General features: G+C 38.7%; 2 protein-coding genes across 3 annotated transcripts in view; one reads left to right on the top strand and one right to left on the bottom strand.

Moving 5' to 3' along the window:
* The window catches only part of SLC49A4 (solute carrier family 49 member 4), a 79006-nt gene extending 77699 nt beyond the window's left edge, over nucleotides 1-1307 (bottom strand). For both annotated transcript variants that reach the window (XM_032480452.1, XM_006189856.2), the window contains exon 1: nucleotides 654-1307. In XM_032480452.1, coding sequence (XP_032336343.1) covers nucleotides 654-1005 — 352 coding nt within the window. In that variant the 5' untranslated portion in view covers nucleotides 1006-1307. The remainder of the gene's footprint in view (nucleotides 1-653) is intronic.
* Nucleotides 1165-23222, top strand: part of HSPBAP1 (HSPB1 associated protein 1) — a 47782-nt gene continuing 25724 nt past the window's right edge. The window contains exons 1-5 of the mRNA XM_006189857.3: nucleotides 1165-1301; nucleotides 2020-2121; nucleotides 2209-2613; nucleotides 11579-11764; nucleotides 20643-20824. Coding sequence (XP_006189919.2) covers nucleotides 2550-2613; nucleotides 11579-11764; nucleotides 20643-20824 — 432 coding nt within the window. The 5' untranslated portion in view covers nucleotides 1165-1301; nucleotides 2020-2121; nucleotides 2209-2549. The remainder of the gene's footprint in view (nucleotides 1302-2019; nucleotides 2122-2208; nucleotides 2614-11578; nucleotides 11765-20642; nucleotides 20825-23222) is intronic.

Here is a 23222-nt window from a genome sequence, read left to right as displayed (position 1 = left end):
TCATTCAAGCCTATGACCTTCTTTCCTCCTCACAGAATCATACTGGCAAGTGATAAAGGGAGATGTCTGTCCAGAGTAAGAGCCTTCATTCATCTGCAAGCTTTATCTGAGAGTTAAAAATCTCAACTGACACAGCCACCTGGTCACATCCACATAGTTTAAAGCTTAAAGCTGCTGTGCACCATTTTCCAGAAACCAAAGCTTCAGATCCGAGTTTCTCAACAGTTCTTCCTGGGTTGGAGTCATCTATTACGCAAAGCCAACTCATTACTTCCTTGTATCTGGGCATCCTCAGTCTATTTTCTGACCTTTCACCCTCAACATCCCTCAATCCCTTTTAAGTCAAAGCATCAGTCATTTTTGTCAGGTGTAAAAAACACACATAGCACGTGCACGGGGATGCTCTGATGTCCAATTACGCAAAAACTTGAACATTTAGAGGTAGCTTAATCCCTGCTGTTGCATAATAGGCCTCGATAAGAACACTATCTGTAAAGAAGCCTTCCCATATTTGTCTTGGAGACGGAGGGCTCCTAGTCAGGAATGGGATGCCAGCAACACTCGGTCACATCACACAACCCCTAAGACGAAGCCGAGGGAGTTGGCTCCCCCAGGAGTGACAGAGACGGCCGGCGCTCCCGAGACCCGCTCACCTCTCTTGTCCAGGAGCCACATGAACGCGAAGCAGGGCAGGAAGCCGATGGGCCCCCACAGCACGAGGAGCGCGATGTCCCAGCTAGAGAAGCCGTAGGCCTGGCGCGCCGAGTTCTGGATGGGGCCCCAGGTGTTCCAGACCAGGCCCTGCGCGAACCCCAGCAGGGAAAAGAGCAGGAGCACCAGCCAGCGGCGCCCGTACACTCGCCCGGGACTCCCGGCGGCGGCCGGCAGCGCCGCCGCCGCCGCCGCCGCCGCCTCCCGGCTTCTCCAAGCGGTCCCCGGCGCAGGCCCGAGTCCAGGCCCCAGCAGCGGCTGCCGCTCCTCCTCGCTACTCCAGCCGGAGCCCATTACGACGCGCAGCCCGCGGGGCCCCTGCCCGGAGCCGTCCGGGTGTCCGCCGACCAGCCCCGCGCGAATACGGCTGAAGGAGGCGGAGGCCGAGGTTGCTTTGGTCCTCTCCGCCTCCCGGCCGCGTCGGTACGCCTGCGCCGCGCAAGCCGGCCCGGGCGAGGAGGCGGGGCAGGTGCGACCTGCTGGATGCAGCTGGAGTGCCGGACGGCTGCCCCCTCCACGCCGGGTACCGTGGAGAGGAAACCGAGCCTTGGGAGAGCGTGAGGCCGGCGTCCTAGAGCCGGGACCGGGAGGTACTGGAAAGGGTGGGAGGAGCGCGGCTGAGCTGGGAAAAGGAAACTCCCAGAGAGGCTGTAATAGAGGAGGTTGGGCGATGAACCTGGGACTGCTGGAGGAAGTGTCCAAGTTGACGTCATGTGCCTAATAACTCCGAGATCTCCGGTCACTTAAGCGAATGCTTGCTTCTGTATTAGGTTTATTCTCATTTCTGCTGGGTCTATAACTTCCGAAATTAGAGGGGGAGATTGAGGGACCCATAGGATCGCTGCATGAAAGTCATTTGTTTTTGTGTGTGTGCGGTAAGTACTGCCTGGTTTAATCAGCTGTTTTTTTGTGTGTGTGCTTTACATACCCAATAAGGAAATTATAAACGAGTCAGTTTCATTCATTCATGTATATACACATGATATAGAACTCTTTTGCTTGACATTAATAGGAGAGAAATAAAGATATGCTGATTAAAGCTGAAACATTTCTGCCCCCAAATGACCTAGATCCAGCTCCAGTTATTATGATTTTGACCAGACGAAGAGTAAACGAGGAGGATGGAAGTTGCCGATCTCTTGATCAAGCAGCCGGTTGTTTATTTTGATACACAATCCAAAAGCCTGACAGCTGTCAGTTAGTGTCCTTGAAAACCTAAGTCAAGCGATTTGGCTTGTTTGGGTCGGGAAATGAGTCAAAGGGAACGCAATTAAAGTACATCTGCCTGAGGTTCACATTCCCCCGCAGCCAGGAAAACCAGATGGAGTCATGTTGCTGCCAGAGGGGAAGAGAAGAGGAAGAGAAGCGTAAGCGCTCCTGGTATCCAAGGCTGGTAAGAGCGGCTACACGGTAAGCAAACGCAGAGCCAGTTTCCACTGCCCTGAGCCCCACAAAAAAGCAAACCATCCCCTAAAACTTCAATATTGTTGTGCGCAGGAATGCGCCAAGGCGAAAAGGAAGGACTTGACCAGAAAAAAAAAAGTAGAAACGAAGCCAAGACTACACTGAAAGCCTACGTTCTGGAGAAGGTAAAAAGCGCCACAACCGAGACCACGTGCTTACGTTTCAACCACCGGAGAATCAAAACAAGCCTGCGTGGCCCCGCCCCGTGCCCGTCACGTGACTTTCACGCGCGCCGCGCTTCCGGAAGAGCCGGGTAGCAACCGCTGCGACTCCTTCCTGTGCTGCGGTTTCAGAGCCCGGATTTGGCATTTCTCGGACCAGGCTCCCGCTCCACTTCGTTTTTGGGTTCGGGTGGAGCCCGCGTACTGCAAGCCATGGCAGCGGACGCCGGGGCGATCACTGATGCGGGCCCTGCGTCTGGAGCTGGAGAGGTGGAAGGTAGGTGTTAGGCAGAAGTCAGACCATGAGTACAACCCCGTGCCTGCTGACTTTTGGCACCTCTCATGTGGCCATTTGTCTTGCTGGCCCTGCAGTGAGCTGTGAGAACAATTATTTGTTTTCTGGTGAACGTGGCTTTTTTCAAATTGTGGCATCCAGATTTTCGATCATCGTGCAGGTCTGGTATCCCTCCATCCCACCCTTGAGGTAAATGCAGATCTCTGGGACTTTTGTGAACAGAATTATGACTTCAGTGGAATCCTGCTTTAGAGAACGGTTGACATTTAGAGGTCGGTGAGCTTGAGATCTCTGTTAGCATTTATTGAATGATTGCTCCGTGCCTGGCGCTGTTCTGGGTACTGCCACGGAATCCAGACACCTTTGACTGTATATAACAGTGCCTTTTCCCAGTTGAGTAAAAGAGTCCTAGAAAGGAAAAAGAATAACTAATGGGTGGTAACATGAATACTGTTAGTAGTGCACACTGAGTGAGGGTTGTCAGCAGGAGAGGTCCGAGTGGGGAAAACATAAATGCTTCATGGAAGAAATGGTTTAAGGTGGGCCTTTATGATTGGATGAGATAGTGACTAACTTATGTGGCAATGCTGGGGACTCGTGGGAAGTCAGGGAGCAGAAAAGCACAGGATGGATGTGGTTGGAGATCAAATAGTCATGTTTGCCTAGAGGGGGCAATGACCATTCCAAGCACAAGAAGCAAATTACAACTTCTTACTATCTGACCGCAGAATCCTGCCTTTATAACTCCCTTGCTTATGTACCCCAAAGAGACTATTCCTGAACTTCATCTGTACCTCCAGTTCATCCATTTTCTGTCCATCTGTACACCCTTATCCAGTTTAGAGTGCATGTCATAGTTTGTTTTTATTACCTCTCCCTTGAAAATACACTATTCTCTTGTCCCTGCTTGTCTTTTATTCTTCTGGCAAAATCCATATTCTCGATGAGCCCAACATTTTGCCCTCTGCACCTGTAATTATGTGGCTGAACTTTGCTGGAAAAAGTCCTGGGAAAGTTGATGACATTATAAAATGAAAATGGTCGGCCTCTTGAGTATTTACTCAGTATGGGCCTGAGATCCTTCTGATCCTCTGTTTCTGTAGTAAGCCTGCCTTCTTTCTCCAGTGACCATTCCTTAAACTCTGTATCCTCTCTTCATCTCTTCCTCACTTTCAGCTAATGACTTTGCAAGTCATGTCAAACTCTGCATCTAGTCTGTCTACTTTTTTCCTCCTTCACTGTCACACCTTTATCCAAATCATCCACATTTGTCTCCTAAACCACTACTATATCTTTAGGCTGTGTGTCCTAATTTCCTCTCTGTGTCCCTCCACTCCCTTGTCCATTCAGTGGCAAAAAGTGACATTTTCTTACTTAAAATTCCTCAGTGAAATCCACTGCACTAAGAACTTAGATTAAAATCCAAACTCCTAACCATGGCCTACAAAAATCCTTAGGCTGGGCTCTACTGATGTTTCCAGGAGCATCTCTTGTCATTCATTGCCCCCTCTGCCCTTACCTGCTTTTCCTATAGCTGGCTTGTTAATCTTCAGGTTTTAAAGTATGTCACCACCATCTTATGTATGGTGGTGTAAGTATGTATGAGACCTTACCAGATTAACCTATCTAAAACAGTCATTGTAGTTTGCCCCTGACCCCTAACCCTACATGTTCTATAATACAGCATCCAACTTCCTTCATTTCACTTATCACAGTCTGTAATTACTTGTTTATTATCGTTTCTTCTTTTAGACCTTAAGTACCTTGAGGGTAGGATCTGTTTTATTCACCACATTTGCCCAAGCAGCAAATTCAACGCCAGGTTCATAGTGGGCACTGAATACTTACTTGTTGAGTGAATGAATAAGGGAACCCCATGCCAGGTCTAGAGGCAAGAGGAGAAAGAGCATGGCATGGTCCAGGAACAGAAAGAAGCTGGTATGAGGAATGAGGTGCCCCAGAAGGGCACCTTGTACCAGATGAAGGAGTCTGGACTTTGTAACAGTGTGGAGCCTTTGAAGAGCCTTAGGTGTGGGAGTAACACAATCAGGGTTGGTTTTAGGAAGATCACTGTAGCTGAAGAGTGGAAGATAGATTGGACAGAGAAAGACTGAAGGACAAGGTACTTAGTCCCCCTAAGCCTCAGCAACTCCTTTGTAAGATGCATGCCTGTTGTGAAAATGAAAGATACCTGAAGAGCATCTAGCAGAGTGTCTGGCAGGAATTACATATTTAAGAATGCTAACTGTTTTTATTGTGAATAGAAAGTGCCTGGCAAGTGATGTTGAAACTGAGAGAGAAGAAATTGGCGACATCTCTGAAATTTTCCAGCCTGAGAAACTACATGTAAATTAGGAACCTGAAGAAAGGAGGTAGTTGTTGAGTTTTAATGTGAATGCATAGAGCTCAGGTTTGGAAGGATGATGCAGAAGAAGATATCTAACAGGTAGCTGCGGAAGAGGAGGTTTTTATTCTTTATTCACATACCATAAATTCACCCTTTTAAAGTGTACAATCAGTGGTTTTTAGTATATTCACAAAGTTGTGCATCCATCACGACTGTAATTCCAGAATATTTTCATCACAGCAGAAAGAAACCTGGTGCCCATTAGCAGTCACACCCCCACTTACCCCTCTCTCCAGCCCCTGGCAATCACTAATCTACTCTGTCTCTATGGATTTGCCTATTCTGGACATTTCATGGAAATGGAATCATACAATATGTGGCCTTTTGTGTCTGGATTCTTTCAGATAGCATAGTATTTTCAAGGTTCATCTAGATTGTGGCATGTTATCAGTACTTCCTTATTTTCTGTGGCTGAATAATATTCTGTAGTGTGGATATACCACATTTTGTGTATCCATTCATCAGTTGATGGGCATTTGGGTTGTTTCCACTTTGGGGCCGTTACGAATAATACTATTTATGCTATGAACATTTGTTTCCAAGTTTCTGTATGAACATATGTTTTCAGTTTCTCTTGGGTGTATATCTAAGAGTGGAATTTTTGTGTTATATGGTAATTCCACGTTTAACTTTTTGAGGAAACTTGTGATTCTTAATCTTGAAGTCCTAAGGAGGGGAAAAATCTGATGAAAGTAAGATTTGCTCCCCTGAAAAATATAGCAAGTATACACATTTTTGCAGGTGATGTCAAATTTTAGTATGAAAGGATTCTCTGAATCTATCTGTGGAACTTTCAACCCTGTTTTCAACTGTCATCTCCCCAGAAACACCACTTTGGGGTGATTGCTTATTACCATTACAAAATAAGTTAAATGGGCAAAAAGGACTTTCATTTAAGTTAGATGATGCTTATGTGAATAAAGGATAAGAAAAAATGCATATATTAAGTAAAAGCATGTGAAAGGTTCGGTATGTTCAGTGTAGTAATAAATATTATGAAAGTCATAGAAAAGTTAATTTTTGGGCACTTACTATTTTTTGTTTGAAGTAACAACTTGGAATTTATTAAAAACAAACAGGAGTAAGCACAGAGAATTTGGGGGACAGTGAAAATACTTTGTGTGATATTATAGTGATGGATATATATTTGTTTATACTTTCGTTCAAATCCATAGACAACATAACACAAGAGTGAACTCTTAAGATAAACTATGGCCTTTGGGTAATTATGATGGGCTCTACTGTTGAATATTTTTGATAAAAAGTGAGGTGAAATAACCAGTTTATTCTGAATTATGGCAGATTTACTTAGTGGAGGCTGAAGAAGTGGGACCGTTTTGTTAGACATTTTGGAGGTACTCTGGAGCATTTTAAAGTTAGGGCTAGTCTTTGAGACATCAATCTTTCGAGTATTAACTTGACTTAAAATACAGATTTACGTTTCCTTGCTTTAGGTTTAGGAACTTAGAAGCATTGTTTATGAGTCATTTTCTGGCTCATAAGTGGATTAATGTGAGGAGGAGAAGACAATTTTCTGGGTTAACTGGGCAGGAGTTATCAGGGTAAGAAGATGGGAAGAAGAGGATGGTAAACGTTCAGTGTGGAACTGTCGCTGGTCCCCAGACTGAACCTGCCTGGTGTTCACCACCACACCATGCACTGGTATTGGCAAGGTCCGGTCATAAGCCTCAACACTTTGTGTTTTTTTCATTGGCACCACCTTCTAGATCTTGAAATTCAAAGAGTTTATGACAATTCATCATTTTATTTAAGCATTATACTAACTTTCAGGAGAGTTGTCTTAGTTTGCATTGACATATTAAAATAGTGTCTATAAAATGAAAAATCATCTTTGCTATAAGTGTTACCATTCCGTCTTCACTATGAACACAGTCATTTTGCTAAGTAGTACTTGCAGAATTCCATCAGTGTTTTTTTGACATGGCCTAAATGTTCATTATTTTTCACCCTGATACCTATCATTCCAGATGATAGATGAGTCTCCATAAAATTTCTTGTGTGTATATACAGGAGTCCTCAGATTGATGAAGGCATCATAGGCCTACATGTATACGTTTAGAAATAAGCTCACCATGCTCGGACCCAATTTGTTTTGTTCATACTGTATCACTGTATTGTAACTTGTGGCTTACTCTTATGTCACCTTCTGAAAATTTTTAAATAAAATGAAAAAAACTATTAAATTTAAAATTAATAGTTATTAAAATTGTACCTGACATGAAGAAGTGAGTTAATGTCAATTTCAGGATCTTTGTTGTATTCTGTCAATATTGGGAGAGTGTTCTGGAAACTAGCTAAATTTTCCTTATTCTTGTCTTGAATTCTAAATCACATACAGATCCAAGCCAGATATTAATTAACTGAATCCAGATTGCTAGTAAATTCAGAGAAGTAAAGTTTCAAATTATCTTGTACTTTACATTAATTAAAGAAAAAATAACTGAGAAAAAGGCAAATTGCTTTTTGATGGTGTTTCAGTATCTCCAAAGAATTAGTTGTAGCCAAAGCTATAATAAATTGTCTGAATAACGTACTACATTTAGAAGGAGAAAAGATTATTGTGCAACACCTAGATCACTGATCTGTTTTTTCAGCAGTTTCTAAGTCATCTAATTAGAAATTGCTGCTTGCTGCAAGTTCAGACCTAAATACACTTATCCTTTAAAGGCTTTTGAGGTTGCTTCAGAACTTTTATAGCTCTTTGCACATATCCCTGGCATGGAATGATTGGGTGCACTCCTAGGCTATTTAATTAATACAATGTAGATTGCATTTTCTTTAAAGGAAATTCTAACACTTAAATTTCTTAATTTAATAGCCCAGTTCATTGTTGATTAAACTATCAGAAACCAAATTAGTTTTATCTTACAACCAGCTGATTGTTTTATTCCACTGCTGGCCTGAAATTCTGTAAACATGTTAATTTCCTGTTGTGGTGAGCATCCTCCTGATCTGTTCTGCCTGCGCTTTATAGCACTTTTCGTTCATTTAGCAAATGTTTGAGCATTTAGTGTATTCCAATCACTGGTTCCGGTGCTTTCTCAGCAAATTTTAGTTTTTAGGGTCTCCGATTAAATAACCTCTGGGATATCTGGGATTTTTCCATCAGATCATTAAATACTTAAAAAAATTTTAATATTATGTTAGAGGAAAAAATATTTATTTCTTTGAAGCTCTTCGGTCAGAACACTATTCAGGTGTCACTAATGTCCATATATTTAGTTGTGGAAGGGTGGCTTGACATACTTTACCCAAATATGAGGACAATTTGGGGAACATTCACAACCATGTGGTCTATTGGCTCTGGTTTAAGATAAGCCGAACTGATAAATCCTCACCCCCAAAGGACTGGTGCTTCTATTCTTCTCTGCCCTTTAAATTCTAGAAGCAAAATGTTCAAAGTTTGAATATTTTACAGCCTTAGAACTGAAAGAATGTTACAGTGGGTCACACCAGCTGTGATTCATCCCGCGTAAGCCACAGAGCACTCTCTGGTGAGAATATGGTTGTCCCTGAAAGCGATAGCCTCAGAAGTCATTACACCAGTTATGAACTAATGTCACAGTCCTGCCTAGAAGAGTTAGTTTATTATGTGAAAGGATTCAGGTGTTGGTTCAGTGGCACGAAGATGGACATCTTTGCATTCTTTCAGTCGGTGTTTGCAATTTCCTGGAACTTTCTTTTGTGTCTCAAGATGGCTAACCATGATGTCTGTTTCCCAGGCAGAATATTTGAGAGGAATAGGGCAAAAAGGCTGACTCAGCAACTTCCAGATGTGTCTGTGGCCACTCCTATCTGCAAAGGAATCTAGGAAGTGTAATTTTTCCAGCCACTCTCATTGCCCAAAGTTCTGTTAGTAAGGAATAAGGGAACAGGGACTGAGTAAGGTAGTCAGCTAGCAGTCTTCAGTACAGGTGTTGACTACTCCCCCAACCATTCACACAAACATAGGCACAGGCCAGAGGATTCTTCTCTCCCCAGCAGCACACATGGATTTATTATCTAAGAATCCATCTACAGTGTCCCTGCACCTACTTGTCTTTTCAGGTTATACTGTCTCTCCTGAGTTTTTAGTACTAGTGTAAGTCCTGTAGCTTTAATTCTCTGGGGGCAGGATTATGTGGTATGGAAAGAGCACTGGACTTGGAATCAGGCAACCTGACCTATAGTCCAGTTCATCACTGGTATTTTGACCTTTCACATCTGAGCTTCTGTTTCTTCATTTGGATAAAGGAAATAAAGTACCTTCTCTACCTGTGTTTTACAGGCTTCTTAGAGGATCAGATGATCACTTTTAATGCATGTAAAAGTGTGTGGCAAACTGTAAAGCCTTATGCAAGTAACTATATGGTGTTGTTATGATGATGTTGTTCAAAACCAAACCCTCATCTTCCCAACAGAATGAGCTATTGCTCCTAACTTCTCTCTCCAGCAAGTCACAAAGTCTGAAAACCTCAATCCTCCTTATAGTTTCATCTGCCTCGCACCCCACATTTCTTTGGTCATAATAGTCTGTGATATTATTCTTCTAGTATTTCTCATCCCTGCTGTCTCCACCCTTCTCACTGCCACCCTTGCTGTTCAGGGCAGCATTATCACACGTGTCTATTGGCTGTTGCAGTAGCTCTGTAAGTCAGTTCCAGTCCCTGCAGCTCCACACATTTCTACAGAGCCCCCACTTTTATTTATTTATTTGTTTGTTTGTTTGTTTATATTGTTAATGAATAGAATTACCAGGGCACTGGACCATGGGAGAAATATTTGGTAAATTATTTTTCTACTTTTAGACATTAGGCTGTTTATATTTTCAGGTTTTTAAAAATTGTAATAGATATTTTATGCATATGTGTGTACATGTATATAATATATATGAATATGTATATGGCTTATGATGAATTATTTTGTTAAAAGCAAATTCCTATAGCATGAATTATTAGGTTAATGGGTGGTTCTCTTAGACTTCAACTTCATTTTCCCCGTTATTTTCCAAAGGATAGTTCTAATTCGTATGTCACAAACAACAGGTATTATGAATGTATTGTAGCTTTTCATAGTCTAGCAAAACTTTAAAAATATATGGTAAAAAATGTGGCTTGTCCATTTTCATACACAGGGAATCTAGACACTCTAAGTCCAGGAAGATTTGGTGCATTGCAATCTAGGTAACCCTGCACTTATATTTATAGGCTGGCATGAGTTAAGACTTTTTAAAAAAAATTCCTGGTCACAGCCTGTTTTCCTTAACAGAGCTCTTCAGCAGTTAAAGGTCACTTACAGATAAACTTGGGGCTTCTTTTACATAGAGACCTGAGGGTGCCTTCTGTCTTCCTCACTGCATGTAGACCCCAGCTCTTGAACCTGTCCTTTACCTGGAAGCACCCACACTGATCTCCTCGCGTGGGAGCCCTGACTGCAGAAGGGGATAGACTGTTCTCAGATGTCAGTTGCTGAGGGCTTAGAGCCTGCTTGCTTTCACTGCTGATTTAGGAGAGGAGTCTGAGTTTTGCCCTTGTCTGAGAAAGGAGGTCAAACTGACTTAAAATTTTATTTTCTTTATAAACAAGCTTTACATTCACACAAATAGAAATTACTCTAGTTCTTCATTGAGTCCTTCCCCATCCCTCTTCCTTTTATCAGAAAGTTTAGAAGAGAGTTGGATAATGGGAGGAGTTGGATTATTCATGAGCTTTTCTTAATTTTTTAAAGTGTAATTACAGATTAGGTAACTGAAATAGAGGGTTTAGCTGATTGTTGTAGAAAATCATAAGTATGTGTTTTGGGTGTCAGCATATGAAGCATTTTTTAACTTTCCCCAAAAACTTCCATCTTAAGGTATCTTTAAAGAGAAACTTATTTGTTCTTTTATTTAATAAATATTAATCTTTACTAGCCTATCTGGTATTAACATTCTGTGACTGAAACTTACTGAAGTCTGCAGTGAGTCATGGTGTCAGTTTGTACATGTCCCCTATACTGTTTATAGACTCAGTCAAAGCCAAGGATTAACACTTATATCCACCCTAGTACATCTTTTATCTTTTAAAATCTGGCAATAAAAATAATCCCCGCCCCCACATTGACTTACATTAACTCTGTAATCTTTTTGGTATAAACATGTGACACATCAAGTAGGATTGTTGCTGACTTCAGCAACTCTCACTGTTCAAGAGTAGTTCCCATTAGCATCTCGTACATAATCCTCAATTTAGGACATAATATTTTCAAAAAGTTACATCTTCAAAAATTTATGTTAACTACTTGGAAACCCTTGTTAAAGAAACATTTTTGACACTGAAAATTGTAAATATTTTCTAACATTTAAATTTCAATATTTGAGAAAACATTGAAGAATTCTGGCTCTCTGAGGCCAAATGTAACAGTAGTAAGTGAAGTGTAAATGCAGTACAGTTACCCAGAAAGAATTGCCGTAATAGAAATGATATTAGCTATTTATTCTTCATATTATATGAAATAACTTTTTAGTTATTTATCTATTGCTTTATTTATTTCTCCCTCCAGGTAAATGTGTCAAACCTTTTACACCAGAGAAAGCAAAAGAAATTATAATGTCTTTACAACAGCCTGCAGTCTTTTGTAATATGGTTTTTGATTGGCCTGCACGACACTGGACTGCAAAGCATCTTTCTGAGGTCCTTCATGGCAAACAGATACGATTCAGGATGGGAATGACGAGCACGGATCCAGGTAGGACTGCAAATTGACATCATCATGTCTCTTTAATAGCATTCCCATAATTTCAGCCAGGGTTTCTTTATCTCTAGTGAATCCTTTACTTCTAATCCTCTTTTTGACCATTTACAGATAGGAAAATTTTACTGAAAGTTTTGGAAGGACAGTTAAAAAAGTTTTTTAGACTAAACAACCTATGATTTATAATCCCATGTAAAATGCATTTGTTGATGTATCACAGTTCATTGATGATGGTAGACACTTAACAAATATTTGTTAATGTGCTATTATTTATGTTCCCATGTGACTGAAAAAGACCAATACTAATCTAACAGTCCCTTCCACTTCTGACTCATGTAGAATGTGTCCTTTTATTTGTGGCTTCAGGCATGCTATTTATAGTGCTTAGTCTTGGTGTAATTTTCTCTCTATGCTTTATCAGCTGCCTGACCTCTGCTGTACTGCATAAATGTGAAACATATGTAAAGCTGTTTTTTTCATCATCTTAAGCAATTAGATTTTGCCAGCTCTTTTTCCCTGAAGACTTGTAACTGTTTGATTTTTTTGCTTTACAGTCAGATAAAACAATTACTGTTAACTCTAAAAATGGTTAATTTTAGGAAAGAAACAGTGCTGTTTCTAGTCTAAAGGAGTCTGTGACCATTGTCATGAATGGTCTTCAGAATATGTGTTCAACTTGTATTTAAATATGGGTGAGTTTGGTAGTCAAGAAATTCTTACTGTTTTAGACATTGCTGTGAAGTGGCTCTATGAATATCTATTAATAACTCAGAAGGAACTAGAAGATTACCCAGTTTCTCTTCCAGCTTCTCCAGACTTCTTTATCTCACATTGATCTTCAAGTATATCTCATATAGTTGTTTAGTTTTTGGTGTCTAGACCCCACCTTGTACTCTAGTGACAGGTAGACCAGGATTAGTAGACCTGAAACTCTTTGGCATCTCATTCTACTCACAGACCAAAATGTATGTTGTATTTTTAAATTAAATGCTAGACCAGTAGCAGCCACGTAACAATCAGCTTGTGCTTTTTTCTTCTTAATCTTAGTCAAGTAAATCATCCACTCATTGAAGTGTCTTAAACAATAATTTGGAGAGAAATGGAAATTTTAATTGTTTTCACCTCCTGGTTAGACTACAAATACATTACTAAGACTAATAGCTGTTGAGAGCTACCAAGAGCTATTATGCTTTATACATATTAACTCTCAGTCTTCTTCAAACCTGTTCAGAATGGTATTGCTAAGACCCTGTTTTATAGTGGAGGTACAGTAATTTGACATTTTAAAGTTAATACTCCAGCATAAAAGAGAAAGGAAGTAAAAAGTCTCTGTGGTTGTGAGCAGCTGCTCTGAGTTTTTACTAAAGATCATTTGTTCTTTTTAAAAATTCAGACAAAATTCGTATCACATAAAATTCACCACTTTAAAGTATACAATTCAGTGATTTTTGCATATTCACCATATTGTGCAACCAACACCACCATCTAATTCCAGAACATTTTATCACCCAGTAAGGAAGCCTCGTTCTCCTTAGGAAGTCACTCTCCATTCTGCCTTACTCCCAGCCCCTGGCAACCACTAAGCTACTTTCTGTTTTTATGGATTTGCCTATTCTGGACATATCATATAAATGGAATCATACAGTTGTAGCCTCTTGTGACTAGCTTTTTTCATGTAGCATATATCTGTACTTTTTCTTGCTGAATAATATTCCATTGTATAGATCAGCAAACTGTTTATCCATTCAGCAGTGGATGGACATTTGGGTTATTTCCACTTTGGAGCTATTATGAATAATGCTACTGTGAACACTTGTGTACAAGTTCTTATGTGGACATATGTTTTCATTTCTCTTGGGTTAAACCTAGAAATGGAACTGTCGAGTCATATGGCAACTCTCTTTAAGCTTTTGAGGAACTGCCAAACTGTTTTCCAAAAATCAAAAAAGCTAGACCATTTTACATTCCCACCCCAGTGTATAAGGGTTCTGCTTTCTCTACATCCTTGCCAATGTTTATTCCAATTTTTATTCTAGCCATCCTGGTGGGTGTGAAGTGTCATCTCATTACAATTTTGATATGCATTTCCCTAGTGACTAATGATGTCGAGCATCTTTTTATGGACTTACCGACCATTTGTGTATCTAATTTGGAGAAATGTCTGTTCAGAGCCTTTGATTATTTTTTAATTGAGCTTTTTTTAAAATACATGTTTTGTTTTTGTTTTATTACTAAGAGGTAAAAGATCTTCATATATTCTGGAAATAACTTATCAGATGTATGATGTGCAAATATTTTCTCCCATTATGTGGGTTGTCTTAATTGCTCTTTTTCAAGTTACTTCTTTGAGTATAAATGTAGTACTTGTACAAGCAGTATAAGGTAGTGGTATGAGAGCTGACTCTGAAATCAGCTTTCATGGGTTCAGATTTTGGTTTGTGCTGTAACTTTGATAACTTTTCTGTATCTTAAAAACATTTTCAAGATTGTGTGTGTTCCTATGCATTAAACAGTTAGAATAGTGCCTAGCACATGGTAAATCTCAACAAATGTTATTTAGAGGTAGAAATAATTTTAAAATAAAAATATAACTTCCTCATTTTAGAGAACATTGAAAAAATGGGAAGATCTAAAGAAATTTTAAAACAGTCCTATTACTAAGAAGTAATCACTATTTACATTTTGATACATGTCCATATGGACCTTTTTGTATTTTGAAAATGAAGTGGTACTAATTATCATAGCCTGATTTTTTTTTAACTTAATATATTCTGAGCAGTTTCTCTTGACATTAAATGTGACTTTTAAATGGCAACCTAATATTCCATTGTGTGGTAATGTTGTAATTTATTTTTAAAATTCTGTGTTGATTATTTAGATTGCTTAAAAGTTTTAAATTTATAAGTAAGACTGAAGGGTGAACATGTTTGAAAAGGAATCTTGTCCAAGTTTCTGGCTGTTTCCCTGGGATAGTTTCCTAGGAAAATGCCTGGGTCAAAGGGTATGAACATTATCACCAGTAGCAGCACTCTTCACAAAGCTTCTTAAACCAGAAACCTCTGAGTCATTCTGATGGCCTCTCTAAGTGGTGTCTGGTGACTGGGTGCCTTATGCCCTCTGCTTCTCTCTCTCCACCGCAGTCCTCTTCTGGGGATTACCCTGCTCTCTCTCACCTCCGTAGTTGCAGTAACCTTATCCCTAGTCCTTCTACACCCCTGCCCTCCCACCTCAGCCATTCTTTATACTGAAACCAGAGACAGGTTAAAAAAACAAAACAAAACAAAAAAACCAAAAACAAATCCCGCCTTATTTCTCTGTTTAAAACTCTTAAATGGCTTCCCACTACCCTTAGGCTAAAGACCAGAATTTTTGTCATGGTGTAGAAAGCTATTTGCCTCCTCTGCTTAATTCCTCTTTCTGGGCTCAGGCCAAACAAGCATTTTTTTCAGTTTCTGTATTTTGAGAGGTTTGCTTCTTACTTCAGGGCCTTTGCATATGCAGTCTAGACATTCATCTCTCTTTTCCCATTTCTCCCTACCGCAGCCTTACCTAGTTAATCCCTCTGCTTCCTTCAGATCTTAGCTCAAATGTCGTTTTCTAATGGAAGTCTTTCCTGACCACATCTCTCTGCCCTACCCCCTAAATCAGGCATGATTATTAAGTTATCTTAGACCACCTTGTATTTCTTAGTAACACTTAGCACAGTTATAATCACATGGTTAGTTGTGTAAGTAATTAGCAGTTTAAAGTCTCTCTTCCCCTGGAGAGGGTAACCTTGTGAGCGCCAGGTCCATGTCTCATCGTTGGCTGAGCTCCTTAATGGATAGTCAGATGCCTGTGGAGTGAAAGAATGAAAGACCTTTGATACATAAGGCCAGATGCTTTGCAGAAGGGTGGGTTATATTTATTCTGCTTTCAGAACATGCAAGGGTGCCTGTTTGGTTACTCTTTTGCCCAAACTGAAATTTATGTTTGAAAGAAATCTTACCGATAGCTGAAAGATGGGTGTCTCATGACTTTAACGTTTCTTCACTGGTGATGTTAAATGCATGTTAATGTTTATTAATAATTTGTATTTTTGTTTGGTAATTGTTCTTTCACTTATCCTTATTAGGGTTTCAGGTTTTGGAGGGGTTTTTTTTAATAAATAAATTCTTTATCTATTAAGAATACTGTATTTGTTACTAATGTGTTTCCCAGTTTTTTGTTTGCCTTTTGATTTTGCTTCATGTTTGTATACTTTTGTATAGCAAAATCAAATAATGTTTCACCAGTATTTTTATTCTTATTTATTTTATTTAGAAATTTCTTCTGTATCTTGACAATAAAAAAAGTTCTAATATTTTCTTCCAATAGCTTAATGATTTTTTTTTTTACATTTTACTCTTTATCTATTCTGTATTTATTTTGGTAAAGGTGTTCACTGACTTTTTCCCGAATAGTTAAGTTAGAAATAACATCTTTATTGCAGTACCATTTAGTGAGTAATCCTTTTTTTCCCCTACTGACTTGGAAAGCTCCACAGTGTGCCCTGAGGAGAATTTAGAATGCAGAAAAACAGGATCCTGGCCCTAGACAGTTAAGATGCATATCAAAGGAAAAATTTCAGTGAGCCCAGACTCTTGCATCTTCCCAGTCATAGAAAAGCACTAACATCATTAACTTGAGATGTCTGGGGTTTTTTTGTTGCTGTTGTTGTTGTTTTTGTCTTGTAATTAGCAGTAATCTTTTGACGTTTGAGTACATGGTTTTGTTTTATTCCCAGCAAAAGCTCTTATGTATCCTGTTTTATTCCCAGCAAAAACTCAGGATATATATGTATTCCTCCCTTACCTCTTTGGAGCAGTCGCCTCAGAGCAATCTGAGAGGCTGCCTCCCAGGCTAAACTCCTCAGTAAGATCCCTGAATAAAACATAACTCATAACTTTTAGGTTGTACCTTTTTTTTTTAATCAACAGGATTTTAAATGAAAATTCATTCAGTGCCATAAATCATGTAATTTGGAAAGAATCTACCTTGTAACAATACTGTATCTCCTTACACAAAAACATGTAATCTTCACTTATCAAATTTGTTTTATCTCAGTAAAAAGATTTTCATGTAAGTCTATAAATTCCTAAAATACTATAAATTTTTATAGCTGTTATGAAGGAAGTATTTTTGCCTATTATATTTTTCTAACTGTGGTTGGTACATAAATCAAAGCCATTTATTTTTTGTAAGTTTATTTTTTATCTAGCCACTTAAGAGGGTACATAGTTTTTTAGTTTATTCTTGTGGGTGTTTTAGGAGGACAGCATATGATCTTATAAACAATGACAACTTTGTTTCTTTTCTGTGGAGCATATTTCTTATTTCTGTTTTTAGTCTTGGTTGGAATTTTTCTAGAATGCCTGAAATAACAGTATTAATAACTGGTGTATTTGACGGTAATGTATCTCTTAGTTTATTTTAGGAAGCAGATAATGACATCACATAGCTCTTTGAAACCATTTTGGATCAAATTCATTTGCCAGCATATGTTCTCAGTGACAACACTGTTAACTCAGCTGGCAGAAATTTGGCAAACAGATGTAGAAATAAACCTAAACATTTGTAGATAAGGAGTGGAGTGACCATCAAAAGTCATACTCAGTACCCAGATTCTATGCAGTGTTTCTTGCTTATGAAATGATGAATTCTAAGAAAATGGAGAAATATTTGTTTCTCTGCTGTGAAAAAAATATTTTAGGACTCCCTTTTAAAAGAGATAACAACAAATTCAGTTTATCCAGTTTCCAAATCCTGAACTCAGTTGAGCTTCTTCTTACCTAACGCTTTGACAGTAAGCAGGGTGAAAGTTGCAGCTGCCTAGGCTACTTCGGTGTTAAATGGAAGAACAATAATAATCAAGTCAGAAAGGAACAATCCCATTGCATAGAGTAAGCTAAGAAAAACAAGTATGCTACCAAGGACGAAACTGTCATGATAACAGAATGAAAATCGTGCCTTTGGTGCTGCTATTACCAGGAAGGAGTGAAAAGATTCTATTTTGAAATCACTGTGTAAATGAAAAAGTCTGTCATTTTCATTCATCCCGTTCATTGTAATTTTCCCATGACAGTAACATTTCTCACGTATAGTTTTTTGCATTTTTAGATTTTCGTTTTTTAAAGTACAGAACTTGCTGTGACAGAAAATGAAGCCTTCTGATGAGCTGCAATGGAGACATGCCTGTGAAAACTGGCCTTAACTGAAAATTCCTATTCAGTTCACCCCAGGGGCAGGTGGCTCAAGTAATGGCTTTAGTATTAAGTTAGATCAGTTGACTTCTATGAAGTGAAAGCTCATAAGACAGTGGAATGTCTCCAGGCTCACACTGCAGCTTACTGAAATGATTTGGAAATGACTCGTATTTCCCAGCACCATGCATCTTTCTTGCTAAATGGGTTTTTGTTTTGTTAAGAAAATACGTATTCCTATGCTGTTTTGGTAAATTCTTGATGATAATGATATTAAGAACTTATGGATATTGATGGGGTACTATGTGCCAGCCATTGTTCTAAATGCTTCTCAAAAAATACCAAATTTTAATAGTTCTTAAATACTCAGATTTTAATCTTTTAGATAAATGTACCCTAATAAAGTTTTCCTACTTCTCAAAGTCAAGTGACAAGTTGATGAAGTAGATGAATTAAGGGTGACATACACCCTCGCCTCTCTTACTTCTCTGCCTTTCTGAGGTTTTAGGATAGAGGAGAGGGAAAGGTGATTGGGATAATCCTAAACAGTTCAGGCAGAAATGAAAGGAAAAGATAAAAGCTATCGAAGGAAGAGTTTGAATACCCAGCTCCTCGTGCTACTAATTCAGCTAACTTTTAAAGTGCCTCAGGTAAATATAAGAACGAATAATAAGTACTACCAATAAATAGTGCCTTTTACTGAGCATCTGCTGTGTGTCATGTGCTGACTTACATGTGTTAGACCTATATCTACTCTTGATTTCATGCTTTACAAAAGAGATCGTAATCAGATTTCTTGAATATTAACATCCCAATGTGCATTTACAGTATTCTGCTAATTGCAAAGGAAAAAGTTCATTTTGGGGGAGGGTATAGCTCAAGTGGTAGAGCATATGCATAGCATACACAAAGTCCTGGGTTCAATCCCCAATACCTCCTCTAAAAATAAATAGGTAAACCTAATAACCTCCTCCACCCCCCCAATTTTTTTTTAGTTAAAAAACTTCATTTCATCACTATTTAGAAGAATAGTTCTTGTATAAATGAGTCATACCCATAATAACACATAACAAACCACTATGGACAGACAGCAGACTCTTCTCCAAGCTTTCTTAATCAACCCTCATCTCTGGTGGTCTTTACCTTTTCCTATGTGTCTGTGATACAAAAATTTACATCTGGTTATATAATGCCTCAACTTCCCTGCTATTCTGATTAAAAGCTTTATCTTTGTCTAAATATATTCTAAATTCAAGAGTATTATCTATTTCTTTTATGTTTTCACAAGCCTGAGCACAATGTTAGTTACAAATTAGGTACTTAATAAATGATTCTGAAATAAATGAATTCGTGAATAAATGAACAGACTTTAAATTGCCATCATCCACTTAATGATTCTGAGGAGCTTTGTATAATAAATGTGCAGTACAAAATTGAAATTTTCAAAAGACAGATTTTTGTTGTTGCTTTTTTTTTAAATTTGAAGAAGTGGTTCTCAAACATTTTGGTCTCAGGATTCTTTTACACTTAAAAACTATTCGAGTACCTCAATGAGCTTTTGTTGACGTGGGTTATATCTAGTGGTGCTAACCTATGTTAGAAACTAAAACTGGGACATGTCTACTTAAAGAAAAGCGCTCAGCATGAGAGCAGTGAGTTTAAGTTTTATTCGGGGTCTTAATGAGGACTATAGCCCAGGAGACAACCTCTTAGGAGCTCTGAGATAACTGCTCCAAAAGAGTAAGGAAGAAGCCAGTGTATATGTGATTTCTGGCTAGGAAATATGTGCAATAAAGCATACATCTTGGTAAAAGATTACTGCTAGTCACAAATAACAGATATCTCGAGTTACTGATTTTAGTGCTTTTCTTTGGAAAGATGCAAGAATCTGGGGTTGCTGATATTCTTCCAGAGATACACATCTAACTGTCTAAGAGGCCTGTTTGTCCAAAGCACAGAGCATCCTGTTATCATCTTAATTTCTTCTCTCTGAAACATTGTAAAATGATTATAAATCAATAAAAAAAAGTTTAAAAAAATTTTCTCTCTGAGGCAGAGAGTGCTTCATCCTGTTTCATCCAGCTTCATCCTCTGTTTTCTTAATTTCCTCTCAGAATGCAGTGACTGCAGTGGGTTACAATCTAAGCCTTGTAGAAATGGTTGGTGAGCAACACTCTTTGTTTACAGACATTTAAAAATATGAGAACATAAGCACATATTCCATTAGCCATCAGAGCAGTGACATCAACACATGTCATGTACCCTCTGGAAAACTCCACTGTACTCTTGTGAGAGAATAGCATGAAAAAGGCTAATACTGTCATAGTATTATTATGAAATAGTTGAGACATCACAGACCCCTGAAAAAGTCTTAGAGAATTTATAAACTAAAGTGTTCCACTGGATTATTGCATCAGGCTATAGTAAGGGTAGTTTTTAATCTTAAGGTTAAAACTGTGTTTTTTATTTTTGTATTTAATCTTGAGTATTATGTTGTAAATGGTTCTAATTATCTAGCAAGTACATAATTAATTTCTAATTAGTGTTAAGTAATAGTTAACATTTACTGGTTGAAATTATCTTCATTTAAAAAATGATACTTGGAAACTATGTTCAGTATACATTTAAAGCTGGGTTCTCTTACATTGCAGTTCCTCAGTTTGAAACCACATGTAGTTATGTAGAAGCAACACTTGAAGAGTTTCTGACCTGGAACTGTGACCAGTCTAGTATTTCTGGACCATTTAGAGACTATGATCATTCCAAATTCTGGGCTTATGCTGACTATAAGTATTTTGTCAATCTATTTGAAGACAAGACAGATGTTTTCCAGGTAAGTCAATACATTCCTTTTAATCATGGTAATAACTTGTTCTTAAGAAAAGATCACAAATTAGAATCTCCCTAGTACCTTTTTCCTCACTCTTTTCCTCTTAGAAGTAGTCACCAAAAAAAAAAAAAAAAAAAAGGAAAAAAGAAGGAAGAAAAACTGTAGTCACCCTGAGTCTTGAGTATCCTTTCCACTCAAGCCCAAAGGTTTACTCCTAGAAAGTGTAATGTTCAGCTCACAAGGATAAGCAGCCTTCTCATTATTTCCCTACTCACCAAACTTCCTACACACTCTCTCCTTTGCCTTTCAACAGCGCCTGAGCTGATCTGGAGTATATCAGACACATAGGTTGTGTGTACAGCTTCATTTTCTCCTGACCTAAATCTGAGCTCTTTTTCTGTCCATGAGGCAGACGGAGGTACAAAGCTGACTTCATGAAAAAGTTCCTAGACTCCTAGAAGCCTTCCCGGCTGCTCCTGCCGCCTCTCCCTGCTCTGGGGGGTTCAGTACAGGTTTATGCCCCCGGAACAGAGAGTGCTGGGCTCCCAGTATTTGACTGTAGCAGTCCTGCGGGAGTAGGGGGCTGCTTGCGGAACACGGAAGTTCTTTGCCAGTGTCTTAACGTAACTGACAGCAGTTTGCAGGCTACCATATCCTCTTTTCAAAGTGTTTCCTACCTCAAACTGCCACTTCATTTTGTGGGGTGATTTTGCAAACTCCCTGCTCTGGTTTCCATGTGTCTTAGGCATGGGCCGGGAATGGAAGTAGTCCCAGGAAGCCGTTTGAATGGCTCTGCCTTGCCCACAATCAGGTCAGGGCTGCAGGGTCATTCATCCTGCCTCTGACCCTCTGTGGAGAAAAGCACTTTGCCATTACAGCAGGCCGATCCCCCAACTCCTCTCCCGCTGGGCACCTCACTATGGACTTGGCTCTCACACAGGCTGATAGTCATTGGACTCTTGATTCATTTTCTGTTCAGCTTCTATTTTTCTTTTTCACTTTGAGTCAAGGTTTAGATGCTGGTATTTTCAGAGTTTTCATAATAACAGCTGTCCATACTTTGTGACTTTACTTTATTAATTTTTTTTGTTTAATGGAGGTACTGGGGTTGAACCCAGGATCTGGTGCGTGCTAAGCATGCATTATACCATTAAGCTATACCTACCCCCCTTTATTAAAATATTTTTAATGTTTACTTAAATTTTTCTTTTTGTTAAAAGAGGAAAAACATCACTTGTCTCATAATTGTTACTTGAAGATATTTTTTTCCCTCACAACCATGAAAGAAATGCTCTGGTTCTGAAAATATGCAGTAGATGCTTTTTGAATCCAAAGCCTATACCAAATCTACTGTTTATTTATCTTTAAATGATAATTTTGAGGAAATGATAATTTTGAGGGAATTTTTAAATAATCTTAATTGTGATTACTTTATGGATCTTTAACCCTGAACCTTTTAGATATCACAGTTTACTCATAGAGTATTTTATTATATTTCTCATACCCCAACCCACCCTGTAGATTAGACTAGTGCTTTTTTACTCCATGTTTTAGGTGAAACATTGTGAATAGTAATATTTATCAACTACTTATACATGGTGCTTTTCTAAGTGCTTTACCTTTATAATCCTCGCAATAGCCCTATGACTTAATGATTATCCCTATTTTAAGAAAAATGAGGCACAAAGAGGTTAAGTAAACCTTTTCTGAAATTATACAACTAAGAAAAGAGTAACCTAAGCAGTCTGCCCCCTAAGCTTTAACAGTGCTAAGCTGTGTGCCTGCAGAGGGTCTGGATACATTCTGCTCTGTGAGGACCCCACAGCTAGGATGAAGGACTTCCATCTGTGCTGAATCTGCTCACTCTGCCTTGGATGAATCTCTAACCCAACCCCATCAGTTGTTCTGTCTCAGCCCAGGGATGACAGCACTGTGCAGACATGTGTCCTATTCATTAAGTGTGGATATAAAAGGCAGCCTTTTGGTAATGTGCAGGAATTCTAATTGAGCCCTTCTAAAATCTGATATTTTTTGTTGAATGAGTTTTCTGTCAGTTCACATCATGGTGGTTAATTCTCTGGATTAGAACAGACACAGCTGTTATGAACAACCAAGTTCATTAAGATTATATCATTTTTTATCTCAAAATTGTCTGAGCACCACGTCTTCTTACATCAAGGTACCTAAGTTGTTTTATTTTTACCACTATAATTCATTCAGTCGCTGTCTTACTACTTATTGTTTCAAGCTTTCTTCCATCTGTCATAAAATGGTGGGCAGTTAAACATGAAAACTGGTAAAATTTTTAAATATTTAATATATTAAAAATAAAAGAAACTCATTGTGAACATAAATGACTTTTTGGAAAATAATTATATTCAAAATTTTTTTCAATGTTGTG

Source organism: Camelus ferus, chromosome 1 (genome assembly GCF_009834535.1).
Source record: "Camelus ferus isolate YT-003-E chromosome 1, BCGSAC_Cfer_1.0, whole genome shotgun sequence".
NCBI classification, from domain to species: domain Eukaryota; kingdom Metazoa; phylum Chordata; class Mammalia; order Artiodactyla; family Camelidae; genus Camelus; species Camelus ferus.
This window is presented reverse-complemented; position numbering and strand designations above follow the sequence as displayed.